The sequence below is a fragment of the Glycine soja genome, chromosome 18, assembly GCF_004193775.1.
Source record: "Glycine soja cultivar W05 chromosome 18, ASM419377v2, whole genome shotgun sequence".
Lineage (NCBI taxonomy): Eukaryota > Viridiplantae > Streptophyta > Magnoliopsida > Fabales > Fabaceae > Glycine > Glycine soja.
The window spans coordinates 8,286,389-8,306,870 of record NC_041019.1 but is presented as its reverse complement, the minus strand read 5'-3'; the positions used below and the strand labels follow the sequence as shown (position 1 = coordinate 8,306,870).

General features: G+C 30.1%; 1 protein-coding gene across 3 annotated transcripts; it reads left to right on the top strand.

Annotated features, from left to right (window-relative positions):
* Positions 1-7,235: 7,235 nt before the first annotated feature.
* LOC114396222 (glycerophosphodiester phosphodiesterase GDPDL4-like) lies at positions 7,236-20,020 on the top strand. 3 transcript variants are annotated; one of them, XR_003663255.1, is made up of 12 exons: positions 7,236-7,424; positions 8,272-8,568; positions 11,026-11,141; positions 11,215-11,719; positions 12,551-12,589; positions 12,744-13,025; positions 13,476-13,618; positions 14,068-14,551; positions 15,050-15,407; positions 15,516-15,603; positions 19,527-19,565; positions 19,721-20,020. XR_003663255.1 is itself a non-coding variant. In XM_028358127.1 (9 exons), exons 1-9 carry the CDS (start codon positions 7,304-7,306, stop codon positions 15,346-15,348), a joined length of 2,286 nt encoding a protein of 761 aa, XP_028213928.1. In that variant the 5' UTR covers positions 7,236-7,303; the 3' UTR covers positions 15,349-15,661. The 3 variants fall into 3 exon arrangements, 1 of the variants encoding a protein (XP_028213928.1); XR_003663254.1 differs by lacking the exons at positions 19,527-19,565; positions 19,721-20,020 and having other exon boundaries at positions 15,516-15,705; XM_028358127.1 differs by lacking the exons at positions 19,527-19,565; positions 19,721-20,020 and having other exon boundaries at positions 15,050-15,661.
* Positions 20,021-20,482: the final 462 nt, after the last annotated feature.

Below are 20,482 nucleotides of genomic sequence, written 5' to 3'. Positions count from 1 at the left end.
GATTCTTTTTTCTTGCTAGTTGCTTCTATCAAGTGCAAAACAATTACAATACACTACATTTGATCTTGAAGCAAAAGATTTTTACTATCACATTTAAAAAAAATATTAATCTATTAGTAAAACAAATCAATTACAATTGAAACTATAAATATAAAATACAAAAATAGGGCATGCATTTTTTGTTAAATTGTTTGTACATCATTTTTGTTCTGGTAATGTCACATCATTCCCCAAGATTTTAGAGATTAATATCAAGTTGACTTAATAGTAAAGAAATTAGAAGAAGAGAAGAGGGAAAGTTGTGGGTTTGAATTTTTCCACAAATAAAAAAAATTAACAATTAACGATTAATATTTATTGATGAAGAAAACATATTTTTAATATTAATCTATTACTTAAACAAATCAATTAAAACTGATTATGAATATAAAATAAATTAATAATTAATTAATAAATTCACAAACTATCACAAATTGGGTTAAAAAAAATTTATAGTTTGTAAATTTATTAATTCAATTCAATTAAACAATTTTCCCTTCTTCTAGTCTCCCCAATTTTTAGGAAAGTTAGAATTTAATAAGAGGAATTTACACCACCTCCATTTTCTTCCTTTTTTTTTTTATTATTAGCTCCTTGATTCTTAATCTTTAACAAAATTGTTACAAAGATCCTAGCAATCAAGAAATATCATCAAATGGCAAAGACGCGCGCAATGCCTAGACTCTCGTCTCAATCCAAAGATATTTGAGTATCTAATAGACTAATATCATCCTCCTTATTCGCATATACTCCACCAATTCTTATTCATGTACTACAACATTTCCTTTCCCAAGTAGAGTCTCACGAAATCTTCCTCTTTGTCCTTAATTATATCAGAAAATAATTTGTAAATCTTATTATGACAGTTCCTCATTGGTTGTCTGCAGATTCCATTATCAAGAAGTTTGTATCTATGCCTTATAACTTTATGAATATCCAGCCTGAAATAGTTACTCAGTGAGCAAAAATTAATTTGTCACTGTTAATTGGAAACTATATTGATAGTTATTTAGTCTTATGAAAGTTTATTTTGTTTTTTCAATTAAATTTGAAGTCAACGTCAACCCTATAAGATGGTTATTATGTTCTTTAAGCATACCGAAGTTTGATTTCATGATAATATGTATGAAAAAAAACTTTATTATACTTCATTGATCCCTATTTCTCAGAAGATTAGTTTTAACACTTCTGTTTTTGAGAATACATTTCTCTTTCAGGAAAAAAAAATTGCTTTCGAGCAGAGGCAGTGCAACAATAAAATATAAAGTTGCTTTTGGAAATAGGAAAGTAATTGACCGTCAATACAGTACACGAAAATTTGAAATGAAAAATATTGAAAAACAATTTAAGAATAAATTTCTAATAGATATCTTGTTAAGATTGTTTTTGAATAAAAAGATGAGTAATAATCTATGCACATATATCGAAGGATTTTATATTTTCATTTAATTACATTATAACTTAGTTAAATTTTATAATAGCTATCTTAAAAAATATTTATAATATTTTTAATTAATTGATTATGGAAAAGGAATAGACTAACAGTATGTAGCTATTAAATTTAAAAAATTAAGGGTATTTGTTTCACGGAATTTTTTTCATTCCTAGGAATGTTAAATATAACAGGTGAATATTATTTCTGATCATTTTTTAAGAAATATATTTAGTTATATTTTAATATTCTTGAGAATATCTTTTAAAATTTAAATAAGAAAACACAATAAAAAAGAAAATAAATTTCCTGAGAATATTTCATTTCCGTCCTTTTTCATGGAAATAAAAATATAGAAAAGTATAATAAAAATGAAAGTTTTTATATTCATGAGAATCAAACAATACTCGAGAATTAACTTTTCAAAACTTGTAACAAACATATACATTTCTGGGAATGAATTTTTATTTCGTGAAACAAACAATCTAAAAGTAGTTTAGTTTCAACTTTTTTTTTAACATTAATAGATGAACAAGCCTTTTATTATCCACATATAATCATATATGGTCCTTGGAATAAATAATAAAAAGGACATTTTTTTTGTATCCTTCTCGACATATTTTCCTTAGTTAGTATCCATGGATTTCTTTGTCAATAATTTTGAATGGGTCAAAGAATTTTCAAAACATAATTTAAAAAATTTACAAAAGATTTGTCCAAAATTAAAAGTTGCTATTATATTTTTTCATTGAAAACTACGTAATGTTGATCTTCTTATGCATTAGATTATTAAACAGCCTTTTTTTTCCCCTTAGGTACAGGATATAGGCTACGGTAAGGTATTTTACTAATTTTTAGTTTTTTTATTAGTTGAGAAAAAATTATTTTGATTTTTTAATATTTTTTTGAACGTGTTGAAGTAGCAATTTTTAGTAACTTTTTAAAAATATTGACATCTAACTTTTTATATTTTTTTCATTTTTCTATTCAATATATTCATTTTAAATGAATCGTATTTTTTTTTATCATTTATGCTTTTTAACTATTTGGACAGTTAATTTTATTTAACATTTATAATTTAATAAATTGATTTATTTTTGAGTTTTCAGTTACTGATTAACTTTTTAACTTTCAATTATTTTTTAGCATAACCAGTGTTTCTGAATAACTTGTGATGACTTTAATTTGCATGTTGATATATATTTGTTTTTTCCTGGTTTAAGGCGACTGCAATTCCGCAATTTTGGAAAACTTGGTCAACTAGTTTTCATAATGAAAATCATTCTTGTAGAAGCCTTTATCTTTAATTTCTTTCAACTTTTGCTGAGAAAGTGTTTTAGTTTATGTTGATTAATTATTTATGTACTCTTTAGTTAAAAGGGAAAGACGGTAGAAATTTCCGACGAAAAAAAGAAGGAAGAAATACCTTATTTGATTAAAAAATCAATTTTACTATTATATCTTAAAAAGATATAAATAAAATTATTAAGTTAAAATATTAATTCAATTAAATTAAACATTTTTACCTCCTTTAAGTCTCTCCAATTTTCAGGAAAGTTAAAGTTTATATAATTTATTTTCGTTGCTCCCCTTCCTTCGTAATCAAATATCTAAAAAAAAATAACTAATAACTTATTAAATTATAAATTTGATAAAATCAAAGGATTGAATAGTTGAAAATGTAAAATAGCATAAAAATAATACATCATAATTTTTTTAAAAAAAAATTGAATAAATGTATTGAAGATAAAGAAATAGAAGAAAATATAAAAAAATTAAAAATTAGAAGTTAGTATTTTAAAAAATACTAAAGTTTTAAAAAATGTTAAAAATTACTAACAAACTATTAAAAAAAATTATTTACTAAACAACTAAATAAATTTTTCAGACAATAAAAAAAATTAAAATATCCTACGGAACATAACCATTTTATACCGTATTATAGTTGATTATATATGGTATTATCGTGCTGATTGAAAATTATAATGTCCAATTTTAGGTGGATGGTTAAATGGGGATTTCCAATTTTAAAGCAACTCCCATTTTTCTCAAACTAAAACTATGAATAAATTGTAGAAACTTCAAGTAATGCTAATCCAATTTACTTCAACAAATATAACTTTTGGCCACTAATAAAGGTTCAGGTAAATCGTTTTAGCTCTTTAAGTTGATCACTGCCAATAAAAGTAATTTGAGACCATCTAGGAACGAATATATGTGGCAATTCAGCAAGTGGTGGTGCCTAATTGGTCAACTATTCAGAAAATGCCTATATATATAATATTCATATCGACTTTAAACATCCATGACAATTAATTGGTCTCTTATTATATTTCATTTAAAAAGTATAGAGAGAGAGGGGAAGGGTTGGGAACTTGGAATATTGGCAGTTTAACTTATTTATTTCTTCTTCTTTTTACTTTATTGCTTATAGTTATGTAAACATCGTATCTAAGGATTAATTATGACTCAAACTGAAAGTCATTAAAATAAAATTTAAAAAATATTAAAAACTGCTAAATTGATTCAAAACAAACTGTCAGATATCAGTTTAGTTTATTATATCCAAATTGAATTAAATTAAACCATATATGATTTTTATATTTAATTTAAATAATTTTTATTCAAAAATCAAGTCAAATCGCATAAAAATAAAATCATTTCCCTGTCTTTCTGGGATAAACTTAAAAAGATATATAATTGAACTTTGAAATAGTCATAGGCTAAATGCATTCTCTCTCTCTCTCTCTCTCTCTCTCTCTCTCTCTCTCTCTCTCTCTCTATATATATATATATATATATATATATATATAAAGACATGAAGTTGATTCCTTCAGAAAAATACCAAATAGTAGAAAACAAAATGTTTTTGGAAGTTGATCATTAACTCAAATCAATGTCACATCGACATGTTTCTGTTTTTAAAGTAGACTCACTAAAAGTCTACGAGACTAAAATATCAATGTAATATGCTAATCAAATACATTATCAGGGACCACTGGGGAACTGTAGTTTTTTCCTTTGCATCTAATATTGGTTCTCCTCAGTCCTTCATGAAGAATTATGGGCAATATATATTGGCATTGAGATATAGCTGATAGGTTGGTAAATTATTAACTATCTTTGTACAGTCATTTAAGAGTTTTTTTTTATTATTATTAAGTTTTGCCTTGTATTCCTTATGTCGTGATGGCTGATGTATCTTTTACCGTGTGTTTTTTGCGTTTTTTAATGCATCCAGAGTGTGTTTTGCCCTAGTGTCTTTCACAAAAAAATCAACTATATTATTTCATTCATTGAATAGCCATAAAAAGCCCGACAGATGAATATAATTATTTTACATTTTATTTTTTATGTAAAATACAAAATTTTCATTTGCACACATGTTTAAGCCGCACTATTTATTTAGAGTCAGTCTAACGATTAAATTTAGGCTAAAATACATATTTAGTTTTTTATGTTTTAATTTTTTTTCAATTTGATTCTTTATCTTTTAGAAATTTGTTTTAGTCTCTAATATTTTTTAATAGTTTCAAATTAATCATTGTTGTGAATTGCTAAACGTGACATAACAAATATATATACACATATTTTTTAAAATGGTCATTTTCGTCTTTAATGTTTTTAAGAAAGGTTTAATTTAGTCCATTGTGAACAAAATCAAAAACATGAAACATGAAATTGAATCCTTCTAAAAAAATTAAGGTAAAAAATGATCTTTTTAAAGAAATATGTGCATCTATTTCCGTTAAGTCACATTTAACAATTGATAATATTGAATAATTTGAAGTTATTCTCTATAAACTAAAATGAAAGTTCTAAAACGTAACACATTATTAAACTAAACAAAAACTAAAACATGAAAAATCAAATATGTATTTTAACCTTAAATTTATTTTGTCAACACGTCTCTGATAGAAAAAAGAGTTAATAATAAACATAATAATCATTATAATTAATATAGTGTAATAATTGTTATTATCTAAATCAAATATTAAGTCTCATGTTTAATTCTCACTACAGTGCAACCCTATGTAATATAATTAAAATATCAAGAAAGCTTTGCTTAAAAAAATCAAGAAATCTGAATTTTGATGATTGATTTCAAATAATTATTAAAAAAATATTTTATGATTATTATCATTTAGGTGTGTGCCTACATGCACAAGAATATCTCCTTGTTATATCCTTTATCAAAAGAATTTGACTTTTCCAAACTGTTGTTAAAATTATTTATTAGTTGCTATCAAAAAAGAAAAGGGCAGAATGGGAGGGGTGGAAGACAAGAACGTGATTATGAATGTGACTAGCTATAATAATAAAAGAAACAAAAAGAAAATTGTACGTTTACTCATTGACTAGTACTCCAATTTTGCATTCGAGGTCTTCTCTTGTTGTCTTTTGGGGCTACTATTCTAGTAGCAATTGATAATGTTTGGTGAATAATAAAGTGAGATAATAAAAAAATTTATTTTAATTTTGAGGGATATTTTAGAACATGTGTATACAATTTTTTTAAAAAAAGGTAAGAATAACTCTATATAATATTACATATAATGTTGAGAAAAATTGGTTATGCACTAATAATAATGTAAATTTTTTACAATATTAAATTTTTATCTAATTATTATGAATGATACATTTGTTTGGAAAAAAAAGTATGGTACATTTGTTAAATTTTTTTATGATTATTCATATTAATGATATTTTTTAAAGAAAAAAAATTATATACTAACATTATACAAAGTCATTCAATCGCAATTAAAAAGTTTATTAAATTTTAAAATAATTATTTTAATATAATTCAAACGCTGATATGAAATTAAATAATAATATCAATATATAAACATGAATTTTTATTATTATTATGTATAACTATTAAATCCTAAACGCACCGTTTCGAATCGTCATTATTGGCCCCGCAACTGATGTATTCATGCAGGTGCTGCCATTTAGTGGACCGTACTCTTCATGGCTCAAGCTAGTTATGGTTAGCCGTTATCCTTCAAAAGGGAACAAAATTTTGTAGCACATTAAAAAAAATTAACATTTTTTTATCAAGCTAAATTTATATTCATCTTATCAAGTATATAAGTCATATTTTCTATTTAATAGGTTTTATTTTTAAATTAGTGAGACTTTTATAAATTTAACTATCATAAAAGATTTTTTTGTACATATACAATTTATATGAAAAAGAGAGTTGAATAGTTTTTTTTACAATATTTTGGACAAAATTGTAATGCAGATTCTTTGTTTGGGGTAAAATGAAGCCAAATGAATTAGTAAAGTAGGAAGGCGTGATTGAAATATTAAATTTTCTTCATTTAGATGAAGGAAAAATAAGAAGAAAACTTAATTTTATTAGGACCTTTTCTTTTACTGAACTTTTATTGGACCTAAAAAAAATACTTCTCTTTCAAATTGATATGAAATAGAGAAAAATAATCTCTTTTTATTTTAATTTCTTAAAAAATTAAATATTTTTTATAACATATTTTTAAAAAATAATAAACAATTATATGTTAAAAAATAATAGAGTAAAAATATTAAAAAATTAATTAGTTTGAAAATATTTTTATCTAATTCCTTTTCATTAAGAGAGAAGTGACTATTTTTCTTATTATTATTCATCTAAACAATATAATTTTCTGATTTATTTCTCTTTATTTCATTAATTCTATTTTTTTCCAATTTCTTTTCTCTTTATTTCACCTTTTATAGTATATATATCACACAAGTACACAACCAACCTAGTCAGTTACCACTCATAGTAAGCTGACTAAAACTCTCGGCTTTTTCTCCGCCAGGCTTTGCCGGAACTTCGCCGGAATGTGGAAGCCACGTGCCGTTCCCCGTGCTCTCTCTCTGCTTCTTCTTCTTCTTCTTCACTCGGTGCTGGCTCTGGTCTCTGCAAAAGTCACTAACAGTACCACTTGGAACACTCTCACTGGTTCGTGTCTCGTTTCATTCTTCTTTCTCTTCCTTCTATTTTTCGCTTCATCATATGTTGCTGAGAAAATGCACCAAAAAAATAAACAATAAGAGGAACATTTGTTCGAAGCTTGACTTAGCTTGTTTAGTGTTCTTTGTTCTTCTTCGTCGAGTTGGTGCTTAGAAAATATATGTATTTATATTTGATGTTCTTAGAATTTGAGTGGGTACGTAGGAAAGTGAGAATTTCGGTGTTGGAGCAGGGAATCAACTCGTTGAAGTTGGTGTGGTCATTGTGGTGTAGTTGAGTTGTTCTCAGAATTTCGAAAATCTGTTTTTGTATGTTATAAATGGAAACTAAACCTAGGAGTCTAGCGCAGTTGATTGAACAACATGTATCAATTATTGTAAATCTCCTGTTATCTATCTTCAGTTCCTACGAATAAAAAAAATGAAAACTAAAAAAGCATGTAGCAAGTGGAAATACAAGATATTCAACGCTTTTAGTATAGTCAAGCTATTTCGGTACGATACCATTGGTATCTTCCACAGGAGAGTTAAGTAGGACGACTATGAATGACGAAGCTCTCCTTCAAGGATTTAATGTTACTGTATACAAAGCTCCAACTCAAGGTCACTAGTTAAGTTGGAACAACATTGAGTCAATTGATCCGTGCCTTCCATGGTTTTGTATAGCAAAGTTATGAATTATTAATTATTAAATAGAAATAAATTAAAAGGGGGAAATTTTTGTTAGTTCAGAGTATGTAACGTACATGAATGATTTATGCACTCTTTTTTTTAGGGAAACATTCTGCTGTGTACTTTGTGTCTTGAAACTCACTTGGACAAGTTCTTTGGTGCAGGAGCTCCACCGTTGGTCATAGCACGTGGAGGTTTTTCAGGGATATTTCCTGATTCCAGTGATTTGGCCTATATTTTTGCAGTAAGAACTGGTTTAAAAAATCTCATTGCATGGTGTGATGTGCAATTAACGAAAGATAGGCAGGGGATCTGCTTCCCAGACATCAAGCTTGAAAATGCTACCGACATTAATTATGCTTTTCCAAATCGAAGTCAGACTTACCCAGTTAATGGTGTACCAACCACGGCTTATTTTGCTGTGGATTATACCCTAGAGGATCTGCGGTCCTATGTCGTCTGTAAGTTCAACTTATATTACACAATTTCAGTAATTGATGGACTAACTGATTCTTTTCTACCTTTTCAATAGATCCAACACTAATACATTTGTATTATAATGATATTAGAAGTTAAAAGTAACAAACACTTCAATTTAGGTTTGTAATTTTCGCTGTAAAGATTCATGGTAGGATCTATGAACGGACAAAGAGAATTCTTGTCTGTGAACTGAATTTAAAAATTGAGTGTATCATGTATTCACTGCAAGTAGTACCAGATATTTTATAGAGTCCTGTTATAGGTGACAAAAACTCCATGACTGTCTAACTAACAAAAAACGGTGGTCAGATGTCACTAAGAGTGTGTGGTACACTCATATGCTGACTAATACATATAAAGAAACAGTTTTTAAGAGGGTTGGAGGATGGAAGTGGAGAAGAAAAAAAAAACACCACATAAGCTAAATTGGAAGGTCTAAATCGTGTCTTTCGTAATCTTGGAGGAAAGAAGGTGTTCAAAAACTCACATTGCACAATAAAAGAATTTATTTTGTATTTAAATTATATTATAAATAGGTGACATATTAAAAGGTGTATCTGTTGATAGCTCTTAAAGCATAAAAATTCTTCAATCGTGTGAAGACTCTACGTGTATCCATATCAAGACTGATTTCTATTCGTCAACAACTTTGACAGGTAAAAAAATACGAATAGAGAAGTGATTTTTGGAAATCCATTCAGCCTATTTATAGCATGCTAAGAATACCAAATTTCTAATCAAATCAAAATCATTATTTATAGTATCCCTTTTTAAGTTATATTATTGTTAACCATTTAGCAATTAAAATCGAAATAATAATTGACCAAGTCAAACTTGTATTCAGTCGTCTTTTCAACTCAAGTTCCAAATACAAAAATCATACCGAATCTTTCATATTATTTATATTTTCAGTGCTAGCAAAAATATAATAATATTCTTCCTTTTGAAATCAATTAATCATTTGATCATATTTTCTCAAATTTAATTAATCATCAAATATTAAAATAATTTCTTTAACAAATATTAGAACACTCGTTTGTGTGTGACCCCGTAGGTTCAATAATAAGTCGATAATATATTAATCAAATTAATATACTAATCAAGAATCATTAGAAGAGTAGTGAAATAATTTCTTTCATCTTTACATCTCTAGGTTAACTCTAGAGTATAGTATCACTGTCAAACCCTTTTGAGTTAACTTATAATGACTTAACAAACTCACTTTTTCTTTCATTTAATTTTTCTGGCTAGGATATAATTTTATTCATAGAGCTCAAATTTATTACCAAGAGTTGATGGATTCCTTCTTGATTAATCATTAATTTTATAGGTGTTTAATCATATCTAATATCCATTCAACAAATGCTCCAAAGCATTAGGTGTCCGAAATCAAAATACAACAAATAACCTGTTAATTACTATGACAATCTCAGGTCAAAGAAAACTATTATACATTTTCTTGAGAATTTTCTATTGAAAGTTTATGATAAATTTTAACCATTAAAAAATTTCAATTGAGTCAGTTCAATGATCACATCAACATATGATTCATCTATATGCAAATTAATAAATGAGATCTATTAATATTTATTAAATAAATACTATCACATATATATTAATCTATTCGGATTATTGTATCCTATTTACAATAATCCTATGATCAAGAATGATTTAGATTAAGATTAGAACATATTTGTTTTTCATTATCATAATCTCTATTATAATAAGAAGTCTTTAATTTTAATCAATGACATCATCAAATGGACCATTTAATCAAATGATAAAATATGACAATAAAAATAAAATAATACTTTATTATTAAAATTAGAATTGATTAAATGATGACTTATATCGTGAGTATACAAATTTATTGCCAACAAATCTTAGCTATCAAATTACTGACATACTGTACTACCAAATATAAAAGTGGAAGTAAATGGAACAAGATATGCCTCTCAAGTTTTAAAACAGATAATTCCTGCTAATTTAAGGAATATATAATACATAATCAACCTGACATTGAAATTATACCTCATTTCGTTAGTTCTGCTATGTTTTGTCAGATTGTTTGATGAATGCATCAAAGGTTAAACCCGAGCAAATAGGAAATTTATGAAGGAGAAGTTATATTCCTGCTAGATTAAGTCAGTCCTTATTTCTTTTATTTGATATCAAGCTAACCTTAATTTATTTCGGGTAATCCCTTAAATTTAGTTCTCTCATGCATATGATCATTGTCTCACGCATATGATCACCGGCTTCAATTAATATTACATTGATAGTTGCTATTGTGATAATTTAGTCTCTTTGCAACTTACACATTTAAGACTGATAAGTTTCACATAATAATAGTTTGTTTTGGGAGTGATGTATACTATTTGTCAACAGAAATTGTCATTTTTGGAGATATATTGCTGACTTTTTTAGTAATTGTGCAGTGACTCAGGGAGATTATTCTCGAACTAACTTGTTTGATTACAATTTATTTGAAATTCTTACTGTGAGTGACTTGGTTAAAAGAGCAGCCCCGCCAGGATTGTGGTTGAATATTCAGGTATAATGTATTTTCATCATCCAGTATTCTAATTTTTCCACAACTAAGACCATTTTTTTCTGATACTTTGCAGCATGATTTATTCTACACAAAACACAATTTGAGTATGAAAAACTACATACTCTCTGTTTCTAGAACAGTAAATGTTAGTTATATCTCATCACCTGAAGCTGGTTTCCTGAGAAGTATAAGGACACAGATCAACCAAAGAAAAACAAAACTGGTCTTCAGGTTTCTGAAAAAAAATGATGTAGATCCATCAACCAGTCTCATGTATGGTTCACTATTAAAAAATCTAACATCTATCAAGGCATTTGCTTCAGGAATTCTTGTTCCCAAAGAATACATATGGCCTGTACATCCAACAAATCTTTATCTACTTAGCCATACATCTTTGGTCTCCGATGCACACAAAGTGGGGCTGGAAGTCTTTGCTTCTGATTTTCAGAATGACATTCCTATCAGCTTTAATTACAGTTATGACCCTGTTGCCGAATACCTGAATTTCATAGACAATGAAAACTTCTCTGTTGATGGTGTGCTGTCTGATTTCCCCCTAACATCATCTGAAGCTATAGGTATGCATTTGAACTGATCAAATCTTGTTTACTATTATCATTTTTTTCTACTCATAATTGTATTTGTTCATTGGAATGGAATTGATGCATCTATGATCCTGTTACTAGTTTTACTTTGTTAATTTTTTAAGTGCCCGTGCATGTTTAAAGCAAGGATTTATCATCTATGGTGTGAATCAACTTGTTTGATTTTGTCTAATGATTGAATTCTGAGATCAGTGTAATCAGATATTGATTTGTCTGCGAGCTAGTTTTATCATTATTTTGAAATGTAGGTAAGGGTATATAGCATGTCCATGAGGATGGCACTCAGATAGTTATATCATATGAAATTATTCTTGATCAAAGAAATTGCACTGTTTTAATTTATATTGACCATTACATATAGGATTTCATGTCTTAATGCTTTTGCTAGTGTATGCACATAATCTTACTAAAAATCTCTTGGGCCGACCACTACCAACCCCCTTTTTATGCTTCCACCTTTTAAGCAAAGTCTAGTTTAGACTAGGCTCTTTCACTAGGCAGATTCCAGCTATATACTTTAGGGGACCATTATAATAAATGACATGATGTTCATTTTCCTTATTGGATTAACACAAATATAGATATTTGCACGCTATTATCTTTCCAAAGCGAAAATTTCAGTATCAGTTTACTATGGTTCTGCACCTTCTAAAAATGTCTATGCACTTCAGTATTTGATTTTAGTTGCATGTGGATTCTACATAACTTAGCATTCCTAACCTAACTAACTTCAGAATACGCGTATGCATGAGTAAACAATTTTCCCCCTTCAAATAAATATTGAATGTTTTTCTTATTATGCAGACTGCTTTGCTCATGTAGGCCTCAATGCAACAAAGAAAGGTACATTATAATTAATGCTTTGTTATGCTTTTATGAATATGTACTGTTATCTTGTTCTTTAGTCTATGCCTGTTTGATTCATTGAACGACACTTCTATGCTGGTGTAGGTTGCATCATTGTTAACCAGATTCATTCATTCTGTTCATGTTTCAGTTAAAACTTTGGTCATCTCAAAATATGGAGCAAGTGGAGATTATCCTCCTTGTACCAACTTGGCATATGAAAATTCTATTTCAGATGGGGCGGATATTCTTGATTGTCCTGTTCAAATGTCACAGGATGGAATACCATTTTGCTTAAGGTCTATTGATCTTATAGAGAGCACAAATGTTGCTCAAACAATTTTCAGCAACCGTAGCAAAACTATCCCGATCAAATCTGGCAGTGGAATATTTGCATTTGACTTGGCTTGGGAAGATATAAAAAACTTGACCCGTAAGTCAAATAGTCCAATACTCTTTATTCGGGTTATTTATATAGAAGACCTATAAAACAGTAAATGATATATACCTCAAATAAGTGAAAATTCACGTAGAATGAGATACATATGCACAACAGGAACAAAAAAAAAAGGATTTATCGCTTCTCTTCACAGGATAATCAATTTTGCATATCATAATTGTTTCGGTGCTTTTATTTGTGTAAAATATATGCTTTAAGGCTGGATTTGGACCTGAAGGAGGTGCACTGAACCCTGCTCTGACAAACCCTAAGTTATTTAGAGCTGCTTGAAAGACTAATCTCACGAAAATTCTTTTTTTTTTTTTCCCTCACTTGTAGTTTCTTTTAACTGCCCACTGTTAATATATTTTACCTATAAATATCTGAAAAATTATAAGCAAATATTTGAAGTCTGTATTTTTCTGTTCTTCCTTTTCCCTGCAGCCTCAATGTTCAACCCGTATTCCAACTACCATTTGTTTAGGAACCAAGAATACAACAAGCAGGGGAAATTTTTAAGATTGACAGATTTCTTGAACTTGATAAAAGGTCAGACTTCCCTATTAGGTGCTGTGATCATCATTGAGGTGCGTTTTTCTTATGCCTGTTATTTAAGTAATCCAGTCTTCAATCATTCCATTAGCTGTAGATTATGTGAACATGTAATATTCCTGCCGCCTTCACAATTATCCTGATCAAACTATAATAAAAGAAATGTGCTTCTAATTGTAGCTCTAGAAACACATTGTGGGCTTTACATTTAATATTTCTTCTCTCTGCTGCTATATTATTTTGAACAAAGATTTGTGGGATACATGGCTTTGTGACCCAGTAGCACTTGCCCTGGTCACAAGGAGTCTGTGGGGGGAATTCAATCCCTGCACTCCCCAGTTTCCTATCTAGATCCCATCGGGAATTTCAAATCACTAATAGTTCTTAACATGTTGTAGAATAAAATAATAAATATTTTTAAAGTTATCTTCTCTCATTGCTTTTTATTGAAATTATGTTGTTTTCTACTATTGTCATTTGTCAGAATGCAGACTATCTTGCAAGGGAAAAAAACTTAAGTGTGACTGATGCCGTTATTGATACTTTGAGAAAAGCAGGCTATGATAAACAAGGGGCTCCAAATGTTATGATTCAATCCACTAATAGTTCAGTACTACTGAAATTCAAGGAGAAAACCAATTATGAACTTGTCTACAGGATTGATGAGATAGTTGGTGATGCAGTTGATTCAGCTATTCGGGATATCAAAAGATTTGCTCATTCTGTGATTCTCCATAAGTCCTCTGTATATCCCCTTAACGACTTCTTCCTGACTGGCTCTACAAAGATTGTGCCAAAGTTCAAATCTTCTAATATCTCTGTTTACGTTGAAACATTCAGCAATGAGTTTGTATCTTCTGCATGGGATTTCTTGTCAGATTCAACCGTGGAGATCAACACATTTGTTCAAGATGCTGAAATTGATGGTGTCATCACAGACTTCCCAAAAACAGCTAATAGATACAGAAGTAAGTGCATACAAAACCTTTATTTCTTGTTCTTGGAATTAATGCTGGAAATTTGGCACTATTTGATTTTGATACTTTATGTTTAATCACTCTAGGGTATGACACCTTTTACTTGCAGTTCTCTTCCAAGCTTTATTTCAATGTAGTAAAGTATCACTCACAGTCCATTGCTTTCTTTCTCCTGTTGATTTCTTTCCATAATATTTTGCTACTTTGTTTCACTCCTTTCATTTTCCTTTCCTTTATGTTTGGTAGAGGAGAAAGAGAAATTTGAAATTAGAATTGAAGGGAAGTGGAAGGAAAGAAAAAAAAAAATTCTAGAAATCAACTATTCTTGTTTTTCTTCAACTTTCTCTCCAAACAAATGAAGAAAAAGACATCCTTATGCGTATTTTCTTTCCTCTCAGTTTTCATTCGTTCCACATTCATATCAAATTCAGATATACAATGAAGTCTCACATCTGATTACTGATATGATAGTTCCTCATCAAACTGCAGGGAACAAATGCTTAAATTTGGGTGAGAACACACCTCCATACATGAAACCAGTTCAAGTAGGTGGCCTTTTCAAACAAATAGCCAAATATTCCTTGCCACCGGCTGTGGCTCCTGCCCCTGCCCTGACTGAAGATGAAGTGACAGAACCCCCTTTGCCTTCTGTTTCTAAAATAGCCCCATCTAGCCCTATTGCTGGGACTGGGCCAGTAGCACAACCACCACGAAATGCACAGACTAAGGTCGCTGTCTGCTTCTTTATGTCCACTCTGTCTCTGCTTGTAGCTTCTCTTCTACTTTGAGTGGTGCAGGTCTCCCATTTCCCACTAAATAGAAAGAAGAAAAATTGATAAGAAAAAGGGTTGGTTATGCTGGCTTTAGCTCTCTAGTTCCCCATTTCTTTCTGGGTTAAGTAGAACAAAGCTTCTGGCTTCAGACTGCTTGAATAATCCTTATTTCTTACTTGCAGAAGTAAATTGTTTCCATTCACTGTTGTAGCTTGCTACGTATATTCCCCCTTCTCCAATCTCTTTCTGTTGCTGCTGTAACTATTACGGGTACATATCTTATATCTGAAATGTTTTATAGATGAGTTTTTTATATCTTCTGTTGTAATATATATAGTGAGTGGCTCTAGTGTGAATTACTTAGATAGGTGATATACAGATGAATCATCAATTATTACTATCATATATATTTATAAAATATATAAGTTCCGAAATTAAAGAAGGATAATCACTTAATTCACCGGTAACTTATTTGAAAATTCTGTTTTTTTTTCTTCAACTCATTCTCTCTCCCCTCGTCCTTCTATTGCTGATTTCATCACTATGAAACTGAAAAATTAGAGTATGCTCAAACAAAGTGTGGGTTTGAAGACCAAATTTCATTTTTGCACCACCACACCATCCAATCCATTCTCCTTGAAAACATCCCAAGTCTCTTTCTCAGCCAAAGTCTTGGACAATGAATACATACCGCAACTATTCGAAACACACAAACATAAACACTTATTGCACTCCCAGAAAACACAAAAAATATTCTTTTTTTTATTGGCAAATTGTTAGTTCGTTAGGTTTTTTGGCGGATCAAACCCACAACCTTTTTTTTTCCTTCCCCTCCTTCTTAACCATTCAACCAACCTTATATCTCTTCAAAAAAACGAAAATGAAAAAAATTGAAAACCCCCACTTTACCGCCACGAGCACATTCATGGTTACTTTTCTTAATTGTGGAGTCTAGAAGCTCCTTATGGTGACAAAACTGAAGTGGGGTTCGGCAAAAAGTGAAAAAGATTCAAGATTTAAGAGAAGTTTGTGTGTGTGAAGAAGAGCTAAGTAAGGGTCGTGGGCTTGGTCGACAATGCAGGGAGAGGCAAGGTGGAAAACACCGGCGTAACTGAGAATGACGGCGAGAACAAAGAGAGGGAAGTGGAAGAGAGTTCGTCGGAGATCGAAGAAGAGACAACAGAGATTGCAACGAAGGCTTCGTGGTCGCCATCGGTGACTTAGTTTGAAACCTGTTGTGCTAGTGTTGAATTGATTCGGGATGAAGGCAAAGTAGAATTTGCAAACATATACTTCCTTTTATGTTCTAGTATTTTTCTGAAGTAAATAATTAATTTAGTCTCTGAATACTCCTCTTACATATTAGTTTTTAACTTAATAAAAAATTTAAAATTATTTCTATTCATAAGTTTTACAAAATAATTCTTTCATTAAATTTTATATATTATTAGTAATTTTAGTGCACGTATCAACATGACACTGATGATGGGCACCAAAATATCAAACCTCTCTCTCTTGTGATTCACTCCCCTCCCCCCTCCTTTCTTTCTTGGAGCTGCTCGAGGGTTGCGATATCTTCATGAAGAGTGCAGAGTGGGTTGCATTATCCATCGTGACATGCGGCATAACAACATTCTTATCACTCATGATTTTGAACCACTGGTAGGGTTGTGTTTTGCGATTCCACTGGAGGAGGATAGAGGGGGTTTGGGTTTTTTGGGGGTTAGGGTTTTGGAGGGGAAGAGGGGAGAATGAGGGCAATGGTGGCGCCAAGAAGAAGGTGGAGAGATGACTTTGGGAAGGGAAGAGAGGGAGAGGGAGAAGAAGATGAAGGATGATGAAGAAGAAGCACAGTGGTTGAGTGAATGAAAGGGAAGAAGGACCATCTTGCAACACTGTCAACAATAGTGTCACGTTGGATAGTTTACGTGGCACTATAATTGTCAACAATATATCTCACTAACGATGTTACCTTCCAATGTCACGACAATGACTATTTTGCAAAACTTATGCAAAGATAGGGACTATTTTGGATTTTTCATTAAGTTAGGGACTAATATGCAACAGGGGTACAAAACCAGAGACTAAATTGTCTATTTACTCGTTGTTTTTGGCATATTAAGTTTTGGGTAAATACTGACTTGTGTTTTTTAATGGATAGAATATTGATAAATTCATTTACGAAAGATAAAAATTTAAATTTTAGTATCCAAAAGTGAAAAAGAGAACGATAAACTCATCCATCTACTTAACGAAACAGCCTACGAGTTACGGAGGGACGAAAATCTCACCAAAATAATTGCTAACATGGTTGCTAAATAGATTGAACCAAAATGTTAGTAAGCTATCATAAAACTAAAATGTCACTAAGTTACAATTGGACCAACTTGTTAGTAATTTTTTCATTAGACCAAAATGTCAATATTTTTTTTAGATCAAAATGTCATTTCTATCGAACTAAAATGTTAGTAAATTACCATTATACTAAAATGTCAATAATTTTTCATTAAACCAAAATGTCAATAATTTTTTTGAACTAAAATGTGAATAAGTTTTCATTGGACTAATTTGTCATACCCCAAATTTCGTTTCATTTAAGGATAAAATATAATTTATTATTCATCTTACACCCTTTTTTTATCGTTACAAGGATACCATTACACTAAATACCTAAAAAATAGAGAAACAAACATAAGTTAAAACAAACATAATAATAAACATAATATTCATTAATAAGCATAATTAATCTAACAAAAATTGTAACTCAATGCAACCACAACAAGAGTAACATTTTTTAAAATTTAATTAATTATTTTTATTGTTACTTACAAGTTATTTATGTTAGATGTTACTTATTTGTAGGATGAAATTAATTACTCTCAACCTATTCCAGAAGTTGAACAACCTCTAGCTAATTTTGAAAGAACTCTAACTCCTAATGCTGAAAGTGCTTCAGTTCCAACTCCAACTATCACTCAAAGTGCTCCAACTCTTAGTGTTGTGAGTGATTTTTACATATAATTGATTACTTATTGTTAAATTATGTTATGCATAACTAGTCACTATTTATAATTGTTGTAGAAAACAAGTTTCATACCTCTATGACTATCATTTGTGTTTAGACCACCTCCGGTTAGGCCTTCTGCACCAATTCAAATTATATTCCCAAATGTACTATCTCATACAATGAACAAACCAAATTACATAAGCTTCATACCTAATAATATAATTACAATTATGATCCTGTTGCTGAGTACCTCAATTTTATTGACATTCGAAACTTCTCTGTTGATGGTGTGTTGTCTGACTTCCCCCTAACACCATCTGAGGCTATAGGTAAGTTGTCTTTCTCCTTTTTGTTAGAATGGCCTTCCACAAATATGATGCATTTGAACTGATCAAATCTTGTTTACTATTATCATTTTTGTTTCTACCGAGAGATTGTATTTGTTCATTTAATGAAGTTCATGAAGCTATAGATCCTGCTTACTGCTGGCCTTGTTCATTTCGAGTACAAACCATTCATCGTTATCCTTGTCAAGGAGTTAACAATATTGTATAATGCTAGAAGTGTGAGATCACTGTACTCAGATATTTATTTATATGTAGGCTAGTTTATCTTTATTTTGAAATCAAGGTAAGGGTATACAGCATTTCCACGAGGGTTCCACTCAGAGAGTTATACAATCTGGAATTCTTGATCAAAGAAATGACACTGGCTGAATTTATAATTACCATATAGGATTTCATGTCTTAATGCTGGTGCTAGTGCACGCGCATAATCTTACTAAAAATCTCTTAAGACGACCACTACCAACTTTTTTATGTTTCCAACTTTTAAGCAAAGTCCAGTTTAGACTAGACTGACTTCTTTAGGAAGATTCCAACTATATACACCATTGTAAAGAACATGATGCTCATTTTCCTTACTGCATTAACACAGATATTGATATTTTTTTCTCAAAGTATTGCAAGTGATTATCTTTCCAAATAGAAATTTTCTGTATCGGTTTACTATGGTTCTGCATCTTCTAAAAATGTGTATGTACTTAAGTAGTTAGTACTTGATTTTAGTCGCATGTGGATTCTACATAACTCAACAATCCTAACCTGATTAACTTCAGAATAAGTGTATGCATGAGTAAACAATTTTCCCCTTTGAATACATATTGAATGCTCTTCTTATTATGCAGACTGCTTTGCTCACATAGGCCTCAATGCAACAAAGAAAGGTACATCAGAATCAATGCTTTTGTTAGGCTTTTATGAATATGTTCTCTCATATTGTTCTTTAGTCTATCCCTGGTTGATTCATTGTATTACACATCTATATTGGTGTAGATTGCATCATTGTTAACCAGATACATTCATTCTATTCGTGTTTCAGTTGGCACTCTGGTCATCCCAAAATAGGGAGCAAGTGGAGATTATCCTCCTTGTACTGACTTGGCATATGAAAAGGCTATTTCAGATGGTGTGGATGTTCTTCACTGTCCTGTTCAAATGTCAAAGGATCGAATACCATTTTGCTTAAGCTCTATTGATCTTATTGAGAGCACAAATGTTGCTCAATCAAGTTTCAGCAAACTTGGCAAAAAAAATCCCAGAGATCAAATTTGGCAATGGAATATTTACATTCGACTTGGTTTGGCATGATATAAAATCTTGGCCCGTAATTCAAATGGTCCAATACTCGTCATTCAGGTCATTTATATAAAAGAAAAGACCTATCAAACATTAAATGATATATACCCCAAATAAGTGGAAATTCATGTAGAATGAGAAACATACACACAACACAAACAAATCATATGCCAGGAATAATAGGGATGAAAATGGCCTTATTGCTTCTCTTTACAGGATAATCAATTTCGCTAACAGGTATATTATCATAATTATTTTGGAGTTTTTATTTGTGTAAAAGATATGCTTTAAGGCTGGATATGGACCTGAAAGAGGTGCCCAGAACCCTGTTATGATAAATCCCAAGTTATTTATAGCTGCATGGAAGATTAATCTACGAAAACTTCTATCCGTTTTGCCCTCACTTGTATTTTCTTTTTTGTGCTTCACTGCCTGCTGTGAATATATTTTAAATTTTATGAAAATATGAAAAAAAATTGTAAGCAAATATTTGATGTTCTTGAAA